The sequence below is a fragment of the Magallana gigas genome, chromosome 6, assembly GCF_963853765.1.
Source record: "Magallana gigas chromosome 6, xbMagGiga1.1, whole genome shotgun sequence".
NCBI classification, from domain to species: domain Eukaryota; kingdom Metazoa; phylum Mollusca; class Bivalvia; order Ostreida; family Ostreidae; genus Magallana; species Magallana gigas.
Window position 1 is genome coordinate 10,966,732 of NC_088858.1, and position 23,418 is coordinate 10,990,149.

Below are 23,418 nucleotides of genomic sequence, written 5' to 3' on the forward strand. Positions count from 1 at the left end.
TTAACCAATGCAATCTGCACAAACAAATGCTCCGAATTCAGAATTTATGCATGTGCTTCTCCATAACCTAGCTATGAGCAGAAAAAAAAATCTGAACAATAAAACTGCACAGATCCTAACTGTCTTTCAAAACAGAGGGAAGATTTCAACTCAATGCAATGAAATTCAAGTCAACTTTAGTAGCCTCATATCAATTTCATTACCCCATAAAAAATACAACCACCTTCTTACAGATCATAATAAATCATGTTACGTTTAGTGTTGGACAAGAAACCGCTTTCTGATCGTCCATTTATATTGAATGTGTGTTCTACCAATGGAGGCAAATTGGGACGCTCTCTTTTTTTTTTTTGTTTCTCCATGGTCATTAATGATAGCTATAAAAATCTTCAGTATTCAGAAAAGCTAAACTTCTCCGTTTAACACAATTTAAATATGCATGTGTAATAAAATATGAAAAGTGTCTGCTTTTTTTTTGCGTAAAATACAAATACAATTGTGTCCTATTTTTTCTGTATCAGCTTAATATGCAGTGACAGGGACACATTTTCAAAACAGACATTGAAAAAGTTCAAGAAGGTTCTCTACAACTTAAGAAGAGCTTAAGAATGATTAGACATATCTTTATCTGGCATCAAATAGGTAATGATCTGCCGTCTATAGCTTTAATTTTCTGCTTATTAAATTGGGCAACCATACATCTCCTGTTTACTCAGACAATTATATACCATACTTCTGTCGAGATCCAAAGTTCCCCTTTGAAAAAAAAATGCACAAAATGCAGCACAAAAAAAAGCTTGTGGTGCATGGCATACTGTACACTACTTTTGCTTTTCCCTTTTGTGTTAACCCTGTTTTGAGTCATTATGCCAGGTAAATTAAAAGATCCTACCTGTCCTGTATACCTGATCTGCAGCAAATTTTGAAATTCAAATGGGCCGATCAGGTTATATGACTGTTTTTGAGATGGGGGGAGATTTTCTGTGTTGTTTACATTGGTATGCAGTTGGTCTACATAGTAAAGCACTCCACAGCCAGTTAAAGGAAATACTGTCATAGTGCCAAAATTTGCAGTAGGTATTATTAAAATCTTATTACTGGTGGGCTATTCTCTAGAGAATGGGTTTAGTGAATGTCTAATGAAATACCAAGTTAGATCAAGCTTGTTAAAGGAAAAACAAATCACACGGAAAGAAAGCTGGGAACTTTTTGCAGCAAATATGCAACATATTTTCTTCAAGAGAACACAGGAGAGTTTCATATTGAGAAGTACATGTGGTTAAAAGGATATCACAGGAAAAAATGCATTTATTAGGTTTCCTAAATAATAGAATAATTTCAAAGGGAAATGATTTGTAAAGCATTGCTGGTGTTGACATTACATTTAAAAATACGGCAAAGAGAGATTTAAGTCCCCGTCCCACAATTCTATAGCATGACCGCATTCCAGTGATTATGCTAATTCATTCAGACACACAAGGCCCATAGTACTGTATGTATAAAAAATCCTCACTCTAAGGGGCACACATCAGCACATACATACAAATTATTTTTATTTTTTCATCATGTTAACTGGCACGGAACTTCACCTTCTGTACCAATACAGTCCATAGCCGTGCAGTCACTAAAGCCCATCATTCCGACTGTAGAAAAGAGACACAGTCAAGAGGTCGGCGGTCCACTGGTGTCATACTAATGAACACCTAGTATGTTAATATCCCATATAAGTCTGAATTTAAGGGAACCTTCATCAGAGAAGGATAAATTCAAGCTTAATTATTTCATTCCAGTCAAAGGTGTGCAAATTAATGGTCAATTTAGACCACAACAAATATGGATTTCACCAATGCTTTACACTCATTAATTATCTTGATTTAATTTGCCCTCATTAAATTTTCAGGTTAAAATTACCTGCATAAGCATACTATGAATTATCATGTATGCATGTATCTGCCTCAGTGAACTACAGGTATACAATTTAGGCCATGCAATGCAATGCATTACAGGTGTATCACATATAAAAAGCTTCTTTCGTCATACCAATACTTTTAGGGTTTTCAATCTACTCAGAATGGAGATGATCAATTGCTAATATGCAAATATTACTGTGGTGTTTTTTGCAGGTATCTTGGTTTACATATCTTTTGTGCAATATAGAATCTCAAACTTTTTTTTTCAATTTACAACATTCCAAACATACAACCAAGCTTAAAATTGAATTCAGTCAATTATGGGATGCCCACATATTTGAATAATGATGATTGTCAATGACAAATACCGAGGGAAAAAATTCAAGTTTATGATAATTCCTCTACTGTTTGCTCGATGAAATATCTAGTCTACAACACACAGACCATAAATTTTGTATTCTTATATAAACATGAAAATGATGATGACTCCATCCTTTTACCTTAAGAACTGATCCTTACCCTTGAAAAGTAATATTAAGTCCTTGTTGAATTCTGAATCTAAGTAAATCAATGGTCTGAATAAGAAATAGGTAAATATACCATGAATATGTCATTTGCATGGCAAGACTTTATTGAAATTTATTCAAATAATTTCTCTAGCATTTATATTCAAATATCTTTGAAATGCATGTTACTATAAATGTAGAACTATGTATCTCCAAGTCTAAACACTTGACCCATCATATATCTTTCTAAAATGTCAAGAACTGCATTGCTTTTAATTTTCTTCTAGATAGTCAAGTAATGTTCTCAATGCAACTAACATTTGCTATCAAAATCATAGAATCAAATGTTTTACGATTGAGTAATAGCATATTGTATCTGAACTCTTAGATAACTGTTTGTGATAATCTTGTCTGACGTACACAGAGATCGAATCATCAATGAATAATGCTGATGACTTCTAATAGGTAGTACGAGATGTCACTCTTAATGTGACCTCATGTGCCCCCGAGGTCAATGGCACATAATTACAATGATCATCATAGTCCGACACCTCCTTACACAGACACACCGCGGAATGTTCCCCCTGGTCAGCAGAATGTCAACAATACCACTAATCAAGTCACAAAAAAATGTAAACACAAGATATTATACCCAGGTACACAGGACCAAGAATGAGGTAACATTCGAAAAACGAAGCTCTGAAGATAAATAACAAGCTTTCGTTATATCAAACTGTCAAAAGTTCAAACAGATTAGATCTATTCAGCCCTTGTCCCGCATTTCCTACCTGTTACAGGGTTTTTAAGCCCCTCACAAAACACCTGATCAGCCATGTATAATCCCACACCTATGTATCTGTCCCTGCTGGGACTCATTTGGGTCATACATTCCATTCAATAATTCATGCTTCCCTCCTGCAAGCAGGTCATTATTCCACTTTCTTCAAACGAATACACTAACAGAATATTCCATACATCACCTGCAAAACTTAGAACACCTGAGAGCCAATTCTTGACCTTATTAATCAAACTCTTCTTTAACGTACGTCACACGAATTACATAATGTTTGAAAAAATTACATATCAGAGGCTGTTTAAATTGAAATGGCCAGTTCTTTGTTTCAAAAAGCAGAATTAATCAGGTTTCCTGTACAAAATTGGTAGTCTGTGGGGTCATGCATATCTCATCAAGCGATTCTGTCAAATGTCACAAGCAGGTGAAAAGATAACTGTTGATGAGATGTAGAAAAATAAAGGAAGCAATAATTTAAATCACACACATCTGTGGGATAAAGAGGACTGTTATCTACTTAAACTGTACACTGCATCACTGTAAAACTGTACACTGAATCATTGTAATATGTTGAAGGAGTATTTGTGTATCAGTGAAATTCTACTCTGTGTGACTCCATGGTGCATATTTTTAAGTGATAGACGCTGCACCAGTAAAGATTTCACTTGACGAAGGTTACCATGGGTGCTGATTGGTATTCTGGGTTACCTTTTACAGACATTTTCCTTAAATTACCAGGTAGGCCAAACAGGAAAGACTTGCACTGAGTGAATAGGTGTTACAACAACAGAAGATTAGGTAGACGTTGATGACATACAATGCAGCATACCGAATCCAAACCTTGTAAATCATCCGATACAATAAACACGCTATCGGCATCAAAGGAATGTCAGACTGTACAAAAAAACACAGTCCAATAATCTTAAAGCGCAGCATTCCGTAATACACTGATCCTGTCCACCATCCCAGTTAATGATAGAGCATACAATGCATTCGTTTGGGACTGTGCTCTTTGGCTGCAGTCTAAACATAATTCATTCATTTTCTCTTAATAGGTAAATGGAGAAGAGGAAGAAAAATTAATGAAAGCTTTGCAAAGTTGCTGGTCACCATAATTTAATGAAGGGCTTTGAAAATTAACATGCAGAGAGCGGACTGTTCCTTTTTTCACTGAGAAATTGCGGACCATTATCACATCCCTATTCAATGGATTAATGGTTGTAATTGGCCTTAATTGCTTAACATTACAGCAGTTTCTTTCAACCACCTGAACTGAACTACCTGTATTTTCTTTAAGGCTATAAACTTTCTTTAAGGCTACCTTGGGACTTCAATAAATCTACGAATGTACTGACTAAGACTTAGAACCGCGGAGGGCCCCAACATTCCACAAACACTGCAAGACACTAGTTATTCAAGGGAGCCTTAGACACGCATTAGCATACATGAATTTCATTTTGAAACCACACATTTTTACAGTCATTTAAAATGATTCATTGTCTGTATTTCAACTGCATTTATATGCATAACAACCAGCATATCCCGAGAAATTGACGCCTTGTGCACAAGATCAGGTATTTGATGACACCTTACCCAAGTAACTGCAAAAACCTGTCAGAATACAGGTGTCTAGTTACAAAAGAGATTACAGACTTTAGTAATAGTAATTTTATACCAGAAACTTTTTTCCTAAACATAAAAGGCTCAAAACTTACTTTTTAAAAATAGAAATAGTGATGAAAGTGTATTTACTGGAGGACACCCCCTACAGAAAAAGCATCCTGTTCTAATCCAACCCTGCACTGGGGTTCAAAAACTTATCATTAAATTAAATATTTTCTATCTTTAACTATCAAGAAGAAAAGCTATAACCCTCTTCGAACTAACAAAGAAAGCTTGGATACTAACAAGTGTCATTCAATTTTCAAAAAGAAGGACAGCTTTCATGGCAATTTTTTTTTTATCAAATTCCACATTTAGAACATTTCCCGATCACTAAACAGGACAATAGCAGTGGAACTGACAGAAAGACGTCCAATGTTGACCAACGGAAACCTCTCCAGGGATTTAAACAAGAGGGGATTTTCAGAACAAAAGTGATCATTCTCGTGCAAATACTCCTATCAGATTAATTTGCAATTTATTTCAATCTTATGTAAGGCTCCATTTACTGGTATGTTATAAAGACATTCGCAAAGAGATCAAATTGCAAGATTTCATAACCAAATGATCTCAGCAACAATGCACCGAAATTCGCAAGTACTGCGTGAGAGAGTAGTAAATTAAACTGACTGTACTATTTAAATTTTCAATCAACATTCAATGTACATGAGGTCATTTTCCTTTTTCGCTTTTCAGACCGTCAGTTCATTCCATACAAGGACTTAATTAATGGTAAACAAACTGCTACACTAAGCTTACTAATCCTCCAGCCCCTATTGAATCACCTACCAGTATATCTACATTTACAAACAGTTTTATGAACATTTTCTGTCACGATTTTATACTGCGGGTCAAATACCTAGGTTATCAGTCATTTAATTTCCTTTAGCCGCATTACTGATTATTATTTTTTTTAATTTTACAGTGTTTGCGCATGCTTTTCTGATATAGATAATTATATTTGTCTGTATCTGAGGACTCGGACTGATAAACATGTGATAAAAGAAAGGAAGTTGCCTCCCTCTATAATCAACTGGCTTTGGTCACATCTGGGTTTTTGTTTACAAAATCTAAGATACCCTAATGCAGTTTAGCTTTTGAATTGAATCTTCCTCTATACATTAGCGTATCTCGTTTCAAACACTATCACTAATTAATCATTTAAACCAGCTGTAGTGTTGTAACTTAAAACACTAGTACTACTTTACACCCTATTGCTTGTATTTCCTAGGTCTCCTGAATCAGAATTAAAAGTTTAGGTTGACATTGATGGTAGAAACAAAATTTTAATATAATGAAAATCAGAAATGATCAACATTTTATGCTTTATCTCGACACCCTGGTAGAGGGCAAACAATTCTATGAAGGCGACCATGATGCACTATATGTCAAACATAAGCAGCGATATATGAGATTTTGATTATATTTTAATTATTTTGACAAAATTTATCAATTATACCTTTTGTTACAGTCAACAACACTGTATTTATGGTTATTTTAGCCCTCAACTTGTGGGACAATTTAAATTTTAAGTTTTATAAACTTGTGTTCGGTTAAAATTTCTTCATTTCAGTATTTGTTATTAATACAAAATTTATACTTAATTGGTTGATGGCATGTATCTATAGAGGGCCTGAGGTCATTATGAATATATGTATACATAGAACATTGTCCTAATAAGTGAAACAAACAAACTCAGAGCTGAAACCTTTCAAATATTCACTGGTCCACAAAATCATTCAGGGGTTCTGTCCTCAAGGAAGGGTGAATGTACCACACAGACACAAAAGATGCACAATAGATGGGTGGGTAATCAAAATAAACCTTAAACTTATCCACTTCAGGCCATAATAATACAAATACTAAGTAAGAAAAACTGCATTGAACATGGAACTTCTCAAGTTTGTGAAGAAACCATTAAGTGCACACCCCCCCCCCCCCCCCTCCAAAAAAAAAATGTTGCCACCACATCCATCCACCTACTCAAACATAAGAATGAGGACTATAATTCAGCAGATATACACTATGAATATATTATGATTCTCTGACATGAAATGACAACTTGCTGTGTGGCTCTCTGATCAATGAAGCTCCCGAGAGTGCGAGGACGCGTGTGTTTTAATCAACAAATGTCGGCATGCTCTCCCTATTGCAAAAACCTGTTTATGTCGTAATATCAATAGCTACTTCGTGACATCAAAACATCTATATAAAACAATAGTAATGGACATAACATCACAAGCTTTTCTTTTCACATGGTCACCTGTGGTCAGATAAGACCCCGTGTTTGGGGTTTTGTTTACATTAATACAAACAAGATTTCACGGAGTGTTTTCAATGACATTCAACCACGGGCACATTTGAATGAAAGATACCTTACTTCCGTCAAAGAAAAAACTTTCGCTGCCACAAAATGTCACGTAATCCACTTCACTATTGAAAATAAACTTTCTGCAGAAGTGATTTTCCCTGGGACTATCGCCAGATCGATAGTTCAGGGGGCATGCAACTTCGCGCCAACGGTAACTTACCAAACAGCACTGTCCACTGTGTAATGTGCTCCGTAAAACCGGTTTCGCCGTGGTTTTCCGAAATTTCACTTATTCTACGTTTGTCAAGTTATTGCTTGGTAGTTATCACTTGAAAAGTTCACAGCCTGTCATACGAAATGGCTTCCACCCGCAATCTCTACCTGAATACAGGTGTGTCGAGTGCAGCGACATCTGCTGGAATGAAAACAATTTTGTGGGCGGTGCCCCGTGCGACATAACTGGCTACTATTAAATGGTTCAATTTAATCATTGAACGCGTTTTGTAAGAATTACATATTATCAGTGGGATTTTTAAGAATTTGGGGAATTGTATTTATTATGTCGATTTAGTGTTGTTAGTGAATTCAATATCTGTAATGAATGAAGTTTTTTTCTCTAGTGAATCGAAATCTTTATTTGTTCAAGAATTATTCAAATTATTCGTCAGAGTACGCAGGAGTGGATTTCATTCAGCTTTCGTCCGGGTCAGAAAGGAAAGGTTTACAAAGTAGTGGGTGTTATGCAGGAATTTGATAAGATATTTGTTTCACTTGTGTAAATTGATTTATTAAGACAAGGATGTGTCCAGATTTTTTTTATCTTTATATTTTTTTATCCCCCCATTTTGGTGTGGAAGGGGGTGGGGGGGGGGGGTGTGACTGATCACACGAGAACAGAGTACGGCATACGTACAGTACATACTTAAATTATATTAATTAAATTATTATTTATTATCATCTACATTATGATATGGCTAATCTATCTAGATATCAAGAGGGAAACATTTTTTGAATAAGTATGATATTTATGTGGAATGTCATTTTGGAGAGAATGATTTAAATACATGTGTACACATGTATAAGTACAGCTCTAGGTACTATATACATGTACATGCAACCTAAAAAAAAACCACAGAGCAGTTTAGATTATTTATCTTAGAATGAGATAACAAAAAATGTATAGATTTACCTGTTCGAAAGTGAGGTGCGGTCAGTACACACGCATGGTATACACGACACTCAAGTAAAGAATATAGTTGCATATTATACATCCAGAAAAACTCCGCCTCCTCCCCCGCACTTTCCTTCCCTCAGATGTTGCCTGTCATGTAGCTCTGTAAACGACTTTTCCATGCATGGCTAATATATACAGTGTATATCAATATTCCACAGTATTTACTTGAAAATAAAATAAGTTATTTCAGAGTGAAACTATCCCACCGTGCTGGCCACTATCAAAAGCAACGTTAACTACACATAGTTTATAAATTATATATATGGATTATCAGAACTGCTGTAGATAAACCTTCTACCTATATGCAAAAATGTCTCTAATTCAGCGGATTCTTCGAATTGATTGAACATGATTGCATATTAAAACTTGATCACTGTACTTCATAAACTATAGTGACATTTCATTTTCTCTGTATTATTCTCAATGTAGTAAGAGAGATAACCCTTATTTGATGTGACGACCACACCCCCCCCCCCCCCCCCATTACATTCGGTTGTTGAATGAACAATTGTAGAGTCAGTCGCTGAACTAGTAGCTTAAGCCTTTTACTACGTGTCAACTCTTACCACCCACTTCCTAAAAAAAAAAGAGAGAGAGAAAAAGAAACTGCTCCACTCAAAATAATTTCGAACAAGCAGGCACGTAGCATAGTTTTTGAAAGAGCCTCATCCAGCAAATCTTTACCCCCCCCCCCCAAAAAAAAAAATCCACAAAAAGGGCAACTTTTCAAGGTCATCGAAATCCTGATTCGGGGGGGGGGGGGGTAATATACCACTGTTCATTTCTTTATTTAAAATTCATTTTTTACATGGTCCCATGCAAAACCTTAAAGGGGGGGGGCTGCATGCAAACGCGGGTTATGTATTTTTTCTGCAATGTCGCCACCTTCACAGCCCGCATGAATCGCCAAAGAAAGCATTTCATTGCTTAAATACATGCCTATTTAGTAATACATAGGGCCTAAATCAAAACTAAGATGGTTGGCTCAGGTTGTAAGCCAAAGGTGGGGGATGGGGCCCACAGGCCTCGTATTTTTATCTATAGTGACGGATCTGTGCATATTGACGTGCATTATTTATTTATTACGAGTAATATATCAAAGTAATAATTGCAAAGAATTGTTATTCCGGAAAAACATTTTCTGTTCCAGCAGTTTTTATATTTATATAAAAACAAGTAAATCCGGAATGAAATTCTGTCAAGATTCATGAATATTCTTGTTAACCATCAAAACTATCGCAATGTGCCAAAACGTGCAGTTATTTTGTGCAGTCATAAGGATTTACATATACTCGGTAATATTCAAACATACTTTATTCATACAATTTTTAAGTGGCAATTTAACAGCTATTTCATTTCCAAATATTCGTTATGTTTATATTAGATACAGTTTTCATGGCCAAAGCTTAAACCCAGAACCCTATTTATTTATAACATTTTTTGATGTTTTAGTTCTTCAGAAGGATGTGCGGACATGGACCACCAGTAGAGAAGCCTAACTTTAATGTCGTGTGCGTTGGTCTGTCTAAATCAGGGAAAAGCACTCTTTTGTCTGTTTTAAGTGGAGAATCTACAGATAACATTGAACCAACTATAGGTATGTACACATTTCACAAGTATGTCAAATTTTTCTCTTTTGTCTATATAACAGGTTAGGCACTCACCCCCATTTGTTGGTTTGACTTCCATATGGTAGTCAAATGCCTAAATGGTATTCCGTAGTCGGCAGTCTCATCAATAAATGAGAAATAAAGTCAAAATAAGTAAAAAGCTAGCCCTGAGAATGCTCATTTATTAATAAGACTGTCAACTCCTGTGATTTTACCAATGAAATGGGACTCATTTTTCATTCATCTCAGATTACATTTTTAAAGAAAAAGCACATCTAGGGCAAATACTCTAACATGTTAACTTCATAATAAAACATTCTTTTAAAAAATTATATGAATGAATTTTTGCACAGTTGGGTGTTTAAAAAAAATGTCAAAATGAAATATTTAGTGGTATATAAACAATATAAAACAAAATTCAACATTGTCTTATTCCTTGGACTCTCTAGTTTTGATTCCTATCATCCAGGCAAGTGAAATACAATTTCAGCCTATAATGAAAACAATGATCTCTAGGTACACATCATAAGCTTATTCTAGGGCAAATACTCTAACATGTTAACTTCATAATAAAACATTCTTTTAAAAAATTATATGAATGAATTTTTGCACAGTTGGGTGTTTAAAAAAAATGTCAAAATGAAATATTTAGTGGTATATAAACAATATAAAACAAAATTCAACATTGCCTTATTCCTTGGACTCTCTAGTTTTGATTCCTATCATCCAGGCAAGTGAAATACAATTTCAGCCTATAATGAAAACAATGATCTCTAGGTACACATCATAAGCTTATTTAGATATGGAGATTTGTTTGTGTGACATGACTTTTCTTGCTAAAACATACTTAAAAATTAAAACGATTTGTGTGGATAAAGGAACTCTGCTGTTAACAACTTAACCTACTAAAGAGAGCCAATAATCGGCAATATCTCAGATGTATTGAAAACATTCTAATTTTTACTACACATGTTTTAGATGTATCATCAATCTCAATTCTTTAATTTGATTGTATAATTTGATTTAATGAGCTTTTGTTTGATAAGATAAATTTGATGCCTGTAAATAATATTGTTTTATTTCAACAGGTTTTCGGATAAAGGCCTTAATGTTTAATGACTGTATAGTTGATGTTAAAGAATTAGGAGGTAAGAATTTACATAAACAATATTTGATGTGTTATATGTTTTGTAATAATTTATCGATTTAACTTAAAGAAAAATAAGAACCTCATAATTTCCACAATAGACTTATATTCAACCTTTTTTTTGTATATCAAAGTTGAACATTGAACATAGTGAAATTGAGATTAAATTGACAGGTGTGCAGGATTTTATTTATACTTGACAAAAATATCACTCTTTAATAAAGGAGGAGAGAGTGTTCGTCCATACTGGGACAAGTATTTTGGGGGAGCTGAGGGGATCATATTTGTAGTGGACAGCTCTGCCAGTGATGAAGATCTACAGCTGACAAACAATGAACTACACAAAGTACTGGCTGATCCAGAGCTTGATAACCTCCCTTTGATGGTGCTATGTAATTATAGTGACAAGGAGGGTGCCAAGTCTAAAGAAGAGGTTCTTATCATTTCCTTTTTAATTTTATTGGACACTTACTTTTGTGATACATTTTCTTTCAAAATATTTTTTTTTACAAAAAGTCCAATTTACATTTTTTTAACTTCCCTAAACTGGTTTCTTAACAATATAGATATTAAGTTGGTTGAAGCAGTAACAATGTGGTCATTTGTTCAAAAACATATGAGGTTTTTACAATTTTTAAAACTTAAATTATAGGAGTTTTATAAGATATAAATATGTATGACAAATTTCTAAGTAACAATTGATTTTAATACAATGTACTTTCATCAATGTCAAAGTGTTCATTTCTCCTCAGACTCTCCAGCATCAGATCAATGCTAATGTTGAAAAAGGGAATGACTTAATTTTTTGCAAATTAGGCAATAAAACAAATTACCTGACTGTGCATTATATTTTGGTCAGAAAAAGCAATATTTCATTTTGCCTAAGCATTTAGTTTTAGAGAGAGAGAGAGAGAGAGAGAGAGAGAGAGAGAGAGAGAGAGAGAGAGAGAGCATTTTAAGCATGTTACCTGTTTAAATATATCGTAATACAGAAGTATTTTGTACCTTGTTTTAGCTTCAGAAGGTCCTGGAACTGGACTTGGAAACAAATAGCCGGCACTGGGAAATACACTCCTGTACTACCTCGGACAGACAGAGCATCAAAGTGGCCTTCGAAAGCTTCAATAAAAAGCTGTTAGATTCCAAGAGGAAAGCAGAGGGATTCAGCAAGATCTAAAGTTAACTTACCGATATACACCTCTCTGGTTAATGGTAGCAGTCCTTGTTTGTTACAGGTGTCTGTACGAGTCATGCAGTACAGGACAGAGGCCTTGCCAAACATTATAGTTATGTATATTTGAGGTCCTATAGATATGTATATTTGAGGTCCTATAGTTATGTATATTTGAGGTCCTATATGTACATTTGATTTTTATTTATGGCAGCTCTCTACTGTTCCATATTGTTGTTGTTTAGTTTATCGTTGGTTTGAGATCATTTTTAAAAAGTTAGTTTGCATATTTAGGTACATGTACATGTAGTCATGTACGAGGAGAATTCCATTCCTAAGCTACTTTTTATGTGAAAAATGTGTAGTTTATTTATGGAATGTTTGTCCTTTTACTGTACAACTTGTTTCTGTCCATCTCCACATGTTCATCTACATGTTTTAATCTTTTTTGCCATAATATTATGATCTTGTAATTACAAACTACATGTAGTAAGAGCCAAGAATAAATCATTTTACGTTTTATTTATGACTGTTCATAACATTATCGTTATAATTTATTCATTACCAAAATGTGAGTTGTAAAGATTTTTGTATACATTTTATTTTATCTGTTACATGTATATGACTATATTTTTATTAACTTTTTTATTTACATTGATGAAATTCAGGTAACATATCAGTTATTACATAACAAGCCCTTTTTTGTGGCCCAACTATTTGTAATATACATATATTTTCCAGAATTTTTGTTTCTGTGGATTAACACTGCTCCTGAATAAAACGCCACATTATCACAAAATTCCCCAACATCCTCACAACTCCAGGTCTCTGTTAATCAATCCTTATTTGATAGTATTGTATGTTAAGTCAATAGGTAATATATTTAGAAGGTTAGCTACCGGTATATACAATCTTTTATTATGCACTTTTAAGTTTAATTTATCACACATATTCTGTGTAACAGAATATTGAAGTTTCTAAAAGAAATAGAAAGTTTTTCATTTTTTTGTAATTAAACTTTTTGTGTATATGTAGAAGTTTTTACTATTGCATGGCTTATAATTAATTTTTTAGTTGAATGTTTGTTAGAATCCGTCCAGATGAATGTCATAATAAAAACTTAAATGAATGTCATTTCTTTAGTATTTTATGTTACATTTATAGCAAGAAATTTATGACCATCAATGGATTTAGCAACTTGTAGCTATGTCACAGCCACATGAAAGGCACAGTTAAGTAAATAAATAAACATGATCACTTTAAAAACTTTCAAACAAAATTAAAAAAAAAAAAAAAAAACTTTATGTAGAAGGCAAGCTTAAAAATCAGTTGGGTTTTTTTAAGCTGGCCATCTTATGGAAATAGTGAGGGATAAAATTTTACTTATAATATTAATACCAGTAATATCTGAATTATTAATATATAAAAGTGCTAAGTTTAAGTTATGAAGTTTATATACAAATTAAGGAGCTATTTTGATGTGTGAGTGTAATGATAAGTGGTCTAAGCCTATCGCTCTCTATTTTCTCACATTTTGGACTAGTGAACCAATCTTTACGCTGTGTTATTTGAAGATCCTGATATACGAAGGATAATGACACCCATCTATGAATTCACTATCGTAGTGTTACATAGATGCAACAGCTAAAGAGAGTATCATTCTATCTAAAAAAAAATTCTTGTTTGAAATAACAAAAAAAAAAAAAAACGAAAAGAAAATGAGAAAAGGTTTTAAAAATGTGTTACTGAGGAGAGTTTATAGTTTATTTTGAACATTTACAATGTTCGTCCTCCGGTTCTTGCTGTTAAAAAAGTTACATTGCGCACTTTTTCAGGCACCTGACGTTAAATATTTTTCTCAAGATAAAAAAAAAATAACCCGTACATAATAATACATTAAAAAGGGGGTATCATTCTTATTTTTTTTTTTTGTAGAACAAATGATGTCAGGTATCTGTGTATTTAGATTGAAACTTTAATTTTCTATATATCAGCTGTCTGGGGCCCGTTTCATAAAGCATACTTAGGACTAAGTTATATCTTAGGAAAGAACTTTTTCCTAAGTTCACTACTTATCCGTTTCACTATTCTTGTCTGATCTTATGAAATTCCTAAGTTATGTCTTAACTTTAAAACAGGTTAATCGATGTCTTAGGAACAAACTTAACATTGCGACTGTTTATTTTATAATGACGTTTAGAAAAAACGAATCATTATGACTTGTTCACTTTACTTGTTAACTGAAAACTTTAGAACTATCAAAATAAACATATATTTCTTCATTTAATTTCTTTGTGTATAATTTTAATTTTATCATTTTTTAAAGATTATCTGGTCGCACGCGCAGATGGGTATCGAGTATTGTTATAGCTAGTGCACTAATGATAATGAAATTAGTCATGCCCCAGAATTACTGATATCTTAGATAGTTTGATAAAAACAGGAATAAATACTAAATAAAACTCAATTACAGATGTCCTACCCCTCCACTAAATAAGCTTTTCTTTTACGAAAGAAATTCTAGGTGTTTTCTTTGCGGTGGGATGAGGGGTTGTTTATTTCAGTTTTTGTTAACGTTGGGAGGGGTAGGAGTAACCGGCAAATGGTTTAGGTATGTCGATGCTAAATCATCCTTAGGAATACTGTTTCATTAAAAAAATTGTTGCCTTTTATCCTCGCTTCCTCTTTTAGCCAAGATGCATTTACTAGTATTTGCAATGTTTCCTTTTGTTTAAAAAACCCTATTTTTATACCAACCATTACAAGAAAACACACGTTAAATTAAACTTAGTTTAAAAGTTCCACATCTTTCCATTCTAAATCCTACTTGTCACTGCATGTGTATTCCATTTTGAAATATACGTAAGATATAGTAAAATCATAGTATTTGGATATCTCAGCGGGCATTTTTAATTTAGGATTAAGCATATCTGTATATGTTAACACGGACTATTTATAATGGCCCAACTAGACAAAAAAATGCACTCAATCGTTTGACCAATGTTTTCAAATGATTCATGCTTTCAAGAATTATATGTACATGTAGCAAAAAACAAGAGATACTGCGATCTCTCAAATTCAAAAAATACCGTTTTCAAAGAGTACACATACAGTTTTATAACGTTATTTTTATCTAATCGTGAAGGTAAAATATTATACAAAATTTCTGTACATGCACATAGGCACTACACTATTTGCACTCTATTTACACGTTTTAACCCTTTTTTTCTAATTTGTTTCTAGGTGAATAAGGTAATGTGTCTTTACGTTAACTTAGAAAGTTTACACCCACGCCATATTGAAAAAAAATTTACATGATCGATATAAGTTTGACGAAAAAACCCGAAATGATTTAAAAGTGGCTTACAATGTATCTGAAGATAAGATTTTATAGTCAACTGCGTTACGCTAAGAAAGTTTTGTGAAACAGCTATGACAAATCTTAGGAACTTCCTAAGTTACATGTATAACTTAGGCATATCTTAAGTTCTATCTTAGGTAACATCCTAGGAAATCTTTGTGAAACGGGACCCTGATCTATAATAAAAAGGTCAAACAAAATTAATGACGTGGCTATGTAACATGTGAATAACGTTTTTAACATTCATATTTTCAATTTTTCAACATTTGATAAAGTTTTCAATTCGAAATAAAATTGAGGTAATAAGAATTTTACTTTCTCATTTTCTATAATACAGCGCTCGTGAGATGCCCGATGCATTGTGTGACATTATAACTTTAGATCAACCCTTGTACTTTAATATTTTTATATAATTAAAATACCTTACTATGATATTCATGGTATTTGCATTGCACCTACACATTTGTATAGACAAAGTCATACCGGTAGGCGGTATACGATTTTTACTTTTATTTCGGATGCACATGTAGATATTTGGATATACTCAAAATATCAACAATTTATATGAATTTAACAAGCGACCTTAAAATTAGAGTTTTTGTTAAGAGCCAATAAAAGAATTAAACTAATATTAATTAAAAATGTAGCTCGTACCTAAAAAGTGCAAAAGTTTCGCGAAAGTGCGAAAATTTTGCGTTTACTTGCGAAAGTTACGTGTCAAATAAACGAAAATAAATTCACTTGGTTTTCAAATTGTTATATGTCATATTTTGTACAATGAATAATATTATGACATAAATCCCACTCCCTAAAAAGACAAATTTCAAAATATAATTTAGATACTATGAAAAAACTTCGGTTTATCGAATCAGTTTTTGATCGAACTGTCCACTACCCATTACACCGGAAAAAGTACGAAGTTTCTGCGTCCGTGGGTTTTTTTGTTTAGTCTAGAAAAGGCGCTTAATATTTATTGTCTGTTTTAAGAAACCTGTACAATGTCAGACCTTGAGGAAGGGGAAATAACAGATTCAGACAAAGAAGAAACCTTATCAAAGGTTAGTTGAAAATAGATAAATGTATTTATAAACCTGAGTATTAGCTAGGGTGTCGTTTATCGCAGGACAGATTAGAGGAAGGGGTCTATTGGGGTTCTGTAGGCTAGATTTGTTGATGAAATAACTATAATTATATTTTTGCAAAACTATTTTTAAAATGCCCAAACCATCCAGAAATATAGTTTTTTTCTAATTAACGTTACAGATTATATTCATTAGATATGGAGATGATGGAGATAGGTAGATAAGATGTGGTTATAATTCATGATTGGATAAGTAACTTAGACCAAACATTAAGAATTGATTAATCTTCAGAAGACTAATGTTGAAAAAATTAAGCTTAGTTTCACTTCTTTTCTGACAGCCATATAACTTCGGATATACAACAGCGAGGGTGTTACATATTTCCTAGTTAAGATAGGATACTGTAATTTTTCAATAAATATGGCAGACTACTTGCTAAAACAATAGATGCTTACTTTTACCCTATTAAGGTTGAAGAAATGTTAACATTGCTTTCCATTCTTTCATGTTACAGAAAGATAAGTCTACATTTCCAATACCTGCATCAGATAATGCTGCTGCAACAACCTCAATAAGTTACCGATCAAGCAAACCACAGCAGGATGACAGTGAGGATTCTGACAGCTCATCGTACAGTGACGAGGACACTCCCCTTTGGAGGTGCAAGAAGGCAAAATATTTCTCCTCAAGCAGGCATGAAGAACAAAACATGATTACAGAATTGCCTCAAGAAATCAAATCTCCAGTGCGCAAAAACGAAAGGGTTTCAAATGAAATTTTGAATGCTCAGATGGCCAAAAGAAGAATCAACAATGTATGGGGATCAGTCCTTACTGAACAGAGCTTAACACAGGACTTAAAGGATGTGGGAGTGAAAACTACAACATGTGACAATAGTCGTTCAGTAGAAAAATATGACTTTACTTTGAAATATGATGACAAACGGCCAGATTTGGCAGCTGATGTGTGTGACATAGAGTGCCATGACCCCTTCAATAAAGTAGTTGATCTACCAGAGATTGACTCAACAGTGAGCCGTAAACGAAAGAGAACTCATAAAGAAAGACGTCCAGTGAAGGAGCGAATTAGAACTGATAATCCAAGGAAGTCAAAAGAACCTTTACCTGATCTAGAGGCAGAGAAAATAGTAAAGATGATTGTGAAGAAGCTGAATGAACCCAAGGATTACCTCTTTGGTAGGAAAGCAAATATATTATTACACATATATTACATTAATATTTTGGGTTATAATAATTGTATTTCCTGCAACAGTTACAATCTATTGTCTTCAATGTCTCTTTATATATTGATACCTAAAGTAAATATCGGTAAAAAATAAAGCCAAAATGGCTCTTAGTAATTCACTAATAATCACGCTGATATTCATAATTCTGATTGGAGGATTCTTAACATTATGCACTTTTTAGCTCACCGAGACGAAGTCGGGGGGAGCTTATGCCATACCCTCGGCGTCGGCGTCGGCGTCCGGACCTGGTTAAAGTTTTTGTTGCAGGTCCTGTATCTAACTTATTACTTGTCCTATCTTCACCAAACTTGCATGAATGATGCATCTGGACCTACTAATGGACTTGAGAGACTTGGATGCTGAATCTGGGCCATGAATTTCAGATGCTGGAGGAGGATAAGGTGTTTGGAGCAGGTTAAAGTTTTTGTTGCAGGTGCCCTTTGATAGCCATTTCTAAGTTACTACTGGTCCAAACTTCACCAAACTTGCATAGATGGTGTGTCTTATGATACTGATGCACCTGACAGGCTTGAATGCTGAATCTGAGCCATAGGTTTCGGATGCTGGATGAGGTTAAGGTTTTTAGAGCTGGTTAAAGTTTTTGGAGCAGGTGCCCTCTGATGATTATATCTTACTTACTACTGGTCCTTACTTCACCAAACTTGCATGGATGGTGTGTCTTATGATACTTTTGCACCTGACAGGCTTGAATGCTGAATCTGAGCCGAAGGTTTCGGATGCTAGATGAAGTTAGGTTTTTCGAGCAGGTTAAAGTTTTTGTTGCAGGTGCCCTTTGATAGCCATTTCTAAGTTACTACTGGTCCCAACTTCACCAAACTTGCATAGATGGTGCGTCTTATGATACTGATGCACCTGACAGGCTTGAATGCTGAATCTGAGCCATAGGTTTCGGATGCTGGATGAGGTTAAGGTTTTAAGAGCTGGTTAAAGTTTTTAGAGCAGGTGCCCTCTGATGATCATATCTTAGTTATTACTGGTCCTAACTTTACCAAACTTACATGGATGGTGTGTCTTATGATACTGATGCACCTGACAGGCTTGAATGCTGAATCTGAGCCATAGGTTTCGGATGCTGGATGAGGTTTAGTTTTTTTGGAACAGGTCACATGTTTAATATATGTAGGTAATAGCACTATTTCAAACTTGCATATATGATCTAACTATAATATAAATGAATGGCAGAGGTAGCTTCAGATGCAGAGCCTGATCTCCATTATCAAGGCTGCTAAAAAATATATCTTAGTTATTTCTGGTCCTAACTTCACCAAACTTGCAAGGATGGTGCGTCTTACGATACTGATGCACCTGACAGGCATGAATGCTGAATCTGAGCCATAGGTTTCGGATGCTGGATGAGGTTAAGGTTTTAAGAGCTGGTTAAAGTTTTTAGAGCAGGTGCCCTCTGATGATTATATCTTAGTTATTACTGGTCCTTACATCACCAAACTTGCAGGGATGATGCATCTCATGATACTGATGCATCTGACAGGCTTGAATGCTGAATCTGAGCCATAGGTTTCGGATGCTGGATGAGGTTTAGTTTTTTGGAACAGGTTACATGTTTTATAGATAATAGCTTGCATAATTGATTTAACTTTAATATAAATGAATTGCAGAGGCAGCTTCAGATGCAGAGCCTGATCTCCATTATCAAGGATGCTAAAAATTCTCTCACCTCACTCAAACCTGCTTGATAGATGTGTTTGTTGTTAAATGATTTAACATGATTCCTATGATATAGTATTCTATGATATGATACACTATTGTTTTATATGATACAATGTAATATCATACATTATATTGTAAAAAGTTATATGATATGATATGATATTGTATCAATTTTTTGTACATTATTATATGATATTGTATTATGATATTGTTATGTATAGTATTGTATATTATTATACAATATTGTAGAATATGATATTGTATAATATATTATTTTATCGAATGATATTGTTTCATATTATATTGCAATATATGATATTGTATCATATGATACAATATTGTATATTATAATTATAGCATATCGTATGATACAATATTGTATAATATGATATTGGTTTATATAATAAATTGTTATATAATACATGAAATTGTATTATATGATATTATAAGATATCATATAATATGATATTGTATAATATGATATTGTATCATATGATATGATATTGTATAAAATGATATTGTATTATATAATATCGTACTGTATCAGATGATATTGTATCATATGATATGAAACAATGTTTTATCAAATTATATTGTATCATATGATACAATATTGTGTATCAAATATGATACAATATCATACAATACAAAATTATACTATATTATACAAAATAATATCATATGTTACAATATTGTGATGTATTATGTGATATGATATAGTATCAAATAATGCTATATTGTATTTATATTAGATATTATGATATTGTATTATGTGATTAAATACAATAATGTATAACACGATACAATGTCATATTATATGTTACAAAATCATATTGCATCAATATTTATTACAGTATTATATTGTATTAAATGATATATATTGTAAGTATCATTGGATGCAATATCATATTTTATATTATTGTATTGATAAACATTGTATCTTATAATAATGTATGAAATGAACATAGGATTATCATACAATTTTTTTACATATGATATACGATATTGTGTCAAAACAGTATCCATGAATATCCAAGATCATTAACTATGATTTTCATATCATATGATAAAGGTGGTTTTAAAGGTGATGCCTCATAAAGTTGATGCCTCGTCTCGGTGAGCTTTGTAATCTGTGATTACCTATGTTTCATTGTTAGACTTACTTGTATGATTTTATTACAGCAAGGATTTACAGAATAATTGGAAAAGAAAAAACTTTAGATTTGTTCTACAAAACACAAGATATTGAAGAAGCTGGAGGCCTGCTCATCCAGGTAAATTGTTTCATTCAATGTATAAAATATGAATAGGTAAACTTCAATATTTGTTTACTTCTCTGGCAGTCAGTCCTATTTTGGTTTTTTTTTTTTTCAGTGAAACTTGTCTTAATATTCTGAACAGAATCTCATCAAAGTTTGTAGTTAATAAGTACATATTATGCATAGATGTGCATAGATTATTTTTCAAGGAGTTATGCCATTTTATTTGATTATTTTTTGTAGTAAATGCATACATAACCATTTATTTTGTGTAGCATTGTCAAGCTATGTGGGGGCTTGGGTTATTTGAGCTTAATCATATTCTTTCATATTGGTGACTTGCAGAACAAATCTAGAAGGCGTTCCCCCGGAGGAGTATATATTCACTTGCTGAAATCAGACAATACCATTTCAAAGGACAAAATCATTGATATATTTGCTAAAGAAGAGGAGGACTTCATTCACACAATGGAAGAAAGGAAACGGATAAGAAAAGAACAAAATCAAAAGTAAGCATTAAAGATAACTTTGTTTCTTTACACAGTGAAACTTCTCAATGTATGCATGTACATGTAATTACCAAATTAGAACTTAAATGAAATTCTAAATGGTTATATGTCAATAAAGATTTTTAAAAACAAAACAATTGATTTTTAACAGTTCCTGTAGAATCACAAAACGGGGAAATTTTATCTCAAGAAAACCTCCGCTTCTTTAGTACTTCTGTTTGTCTTACACCTCTACTCTTTATTTTTAGGAGAAAAGAGAGACGAAGACTAAGAAGACTACTACCTCAATCCAAGTTAATGCAGAAGGCTAAGGCCTCCATGGACACAGACAGCAGACCCAATGACAGAGAAAAAGAAGAAGAAAATGCCATGGGGTCAGCAGAAAGTGAAAATGAAAGTGGAAATGAAAACTTGTCAAGTAGTGAACCTGAGGCCAACCTGGGTCAGTTTGAGGTCAATGAAAAAGATGTGGTGGAGATAGATATTGGAGTGGATGAGATGATCGATTAAGCTCCGTCTAGTGCTACTCACCGATTCTGTGGTATGTGTCATCTGGTTATGACAACTACGTATTCTGGATTTAATATACGTGAATTGGCAGGCCTGGTACCTGGCCAGTGATGGAGAAACCTGACTGAAGAGCACTCAGTATATGATGCTCTGAACTTATCTTTGTGTTGATAACTGTATCTTAATCAGTGTATGTTGAGGTTTGTCTTCTTAATTGATAATTACACAGTAAAAAGACTTCACAGGACAGTTCTGCCAAGCAGATACCACTTTATTCAAAAATGTTAATGAATATATGCACTAAGTAATGTACTTTTTCAAGTCATCAACATAAAATAAAACTTGCGCATGGTAACACTATACTTGTAATTTTTGGGTTGTGAGGGACATAGTCAGTTTTGAAAGGATATTCTGGTAATATACAGATTGCCAAAAATCAAATTCATATTTTTTCTGTATTGTGCAGGTGAATGAATAGTGATATTTACCAGTTCCTGCTAGAACTGTTGTATATCACAAGTTTACACTTCAGCCTAGAGTGAAGGATCCTGAGTGGTAGCTAAATTGTGAATTTCTCGAAATAAACAATAATATCAAGTATAATTTTATAAATAGATTTTTCCCCCAAAATGGGTCATCTAACAGCGTAGCGCAGTGGGTTAGAGCTTTCACTACGGATCTTTAAGTCGGGAGTTCGAATCCTGCTGGGGATTTTTACCTTTCCAAAAATTGTTAAAACATACTTTTTGGTCAAATATTGTGAAATTTGAAAATTCTAAACTGGTGAAAGTATTTCAGTTATAATGTTCTTTAATCCACATTAATATCGACAGATGTCCCATGTACCACCTTAATGGTGTTTTGTTATGAAGGAAGTTTTGTGGATCCAAAATGGTTCATCTCTGTAAAGGTCCTTGTTTAAAATGTGGGTCCTCTCTGATTTATTTGCAGTAAATCATCATGATTTCAAGTGAAGTTGTGTCAGATGAGGGTGACTGGTAAACTAAATATCTCTAAAAGAAAAGAGAAGAGGAAGTCCTCTGAGTCTTGAGCTTATCAGATTTTTAAAGTATGAAACTTATCAACTCGTGTGTACAATGCAGATGGATATATCACTTCAAAGTTGTCAAACTCATTGCTTGCAAGATGAGAAATTATTGATATCTTCTTCTAAGTGTGTTCCTTACTTCATAATTTATAAATTTTAAATTTTTTTTAATACTTATCCAGATGCTTTACAAAGTTTGACACAATTGCCTAGGCAGGTCGTGATGAGAAATGTATAAAAAATGGAGATTTATGTAAAAATTTGGATCAGCAAGCTTCAGGCAGGTCAAACTTCATAAACTTCTTGCATGAAAAAGTTTTGATCAAGGTCAGAAAGTTATGAAATTGTTTTTAATTTTCCCTTGTGCATT

General features: G+C 33.4%; 3 protein-coding genes and 1 long non-coding RNA gene across 8 annotated transcripts in view; 2 read left to right on the top strand and 2 right to left on the bottom strand.

The window, feature by feature from the left end:
* LOC105323682 (spectrin beta chain) overlaps positions 1-7,620 on the bottom strand; it is a 69,323-nt gene extending 61,703 nt beyond the window's left edge. For 2 of the 4 annotated variants that reach the window (XM_066086752.1, XM_066086748.1), the window contains exon 1: positions 7,403-7,620. The gene's annotated coding sequence lies outside the window, so the exon portion shown is untranslated. Of the gene's footprint in view, positions 1-3,204; positions 3,538-7,402 lie in introns of those variants that run through there. The other 2 variants (XM_066086750.1, XM_066086749.1) reach the window with 2 other exon arrangements.
* Positions 7,621-9,552: 1,932 nt separating this feature from the next.
* Positions 9,553-13,473, top strand: LOC105347720 (ADP-ribosylation factor-like protein 15). 2 transcript variants are annotated; one of them, XR_010714974.1, is made up of 6 exons: positions 9,553-9,711; positions 9,869-10,013; positions 11,115-11,174; positions 11,398-11,606; positions 12,189-12,475; positions 12,524-13,473. XR_010714974.1 is itself a non-coding variant. In XM_011456904.4 (5 exons), exons 1-5 carry the CDS (start codon positions 9,658-9,660, stop codon positions 12,348-12,350), a joined length of 630 nt encoding a protein of 209 aa, XP_011455206.2. In that variant the 5' UTR covers positions 9,553-9,657; the 3' UTR covers positions 12,351-13,473. The 2 variants fall into 2 exon arrangements, 1 of the variants encoding a protein (XP_011455206.2); XM_011456904.4 differs by having other exon boundaries at positions 12,189-13,473.
* A 3,123-nt stretch (positions 13,474-16,596) lies between these two features.
* LOC105347719 (phosphorylated adapter RNA export protein) lies at positions 16,597-22,355 on the top strand. The gene is made up of 5 exons (XM_011456902.4): positions 16,597-16,763; positions 17,302-17,983; positions 20,905-20,996; positions 21,327-21,490; positions 21,739-22,355. Exons 1-5 carry the CDS (start codon positions 16,704-16,706, stop codon positions 21,998-22,000), a joined length of 1,260 nt encoding a protein of 419 aa, XP_011455204.2. The 5' UTR covers positions 16,597-16,703; the 3' UTR covers positions 22,001-22,355.
* Positions 18,647-19,675, bottom strand: LOC136276500 (uncharacterized). The gene is made up of 2 exons (XR_010714975.1): positions 19,542-19,675; positions 18,647-19,257 (listed from the first exon to the last, which is right to left on the bottom strand). It is a non-coding gene; the product is annotated as an uncharacterized lncRNA (long non-coding RNA).
* Positions 22,356-23,418: the final 1,063 nt, after the last annotated feature.

Coding starts and splice junctions, on each gene's coding strand:
- LOC105347720 (XM_011456904.4), top strand. CDS start 9,658: ATGTGCCAAAACGTGCAGTTATTTTGTGCAGTCATAAGGATTTACATA. Junction 11,175..11,397: donor TGATGTTAAAGAATTAGGAG/GTAAGAATTTAC, acceptor TCTTTAATAAAG/GAGGAGAGAGTGTTCGTCCA. Junction 11,607..12,188: donor GTGCCAAGTCTAAAGAAGAG/GTTCTTATCATT, acceptor ACCTTGTTTTAG/CTTCAGAAGGTCCTGGAACT.
- LOC105347719 (XM_011456902.4), top strand. CDS start 16,704: ATGTCAGACCTTGAGGAAGGGGAAATAACAGATTCAGACAAAGAAGAA. Junction 16,764..17,301: donor AAGAAGAAACCTTATCAAAG/GTTAGTTGAAAA, acceptor TTCATGTTACAG/AAAGATAAGTCTACATTTCC. Junction 20,997..21,326: donor CTGGAGGCCTGCTCATCCAG/GTAAATTGTTTC, acceptor GGTGACTTGCAG/AACAAATCTAGAAGGCGTTC.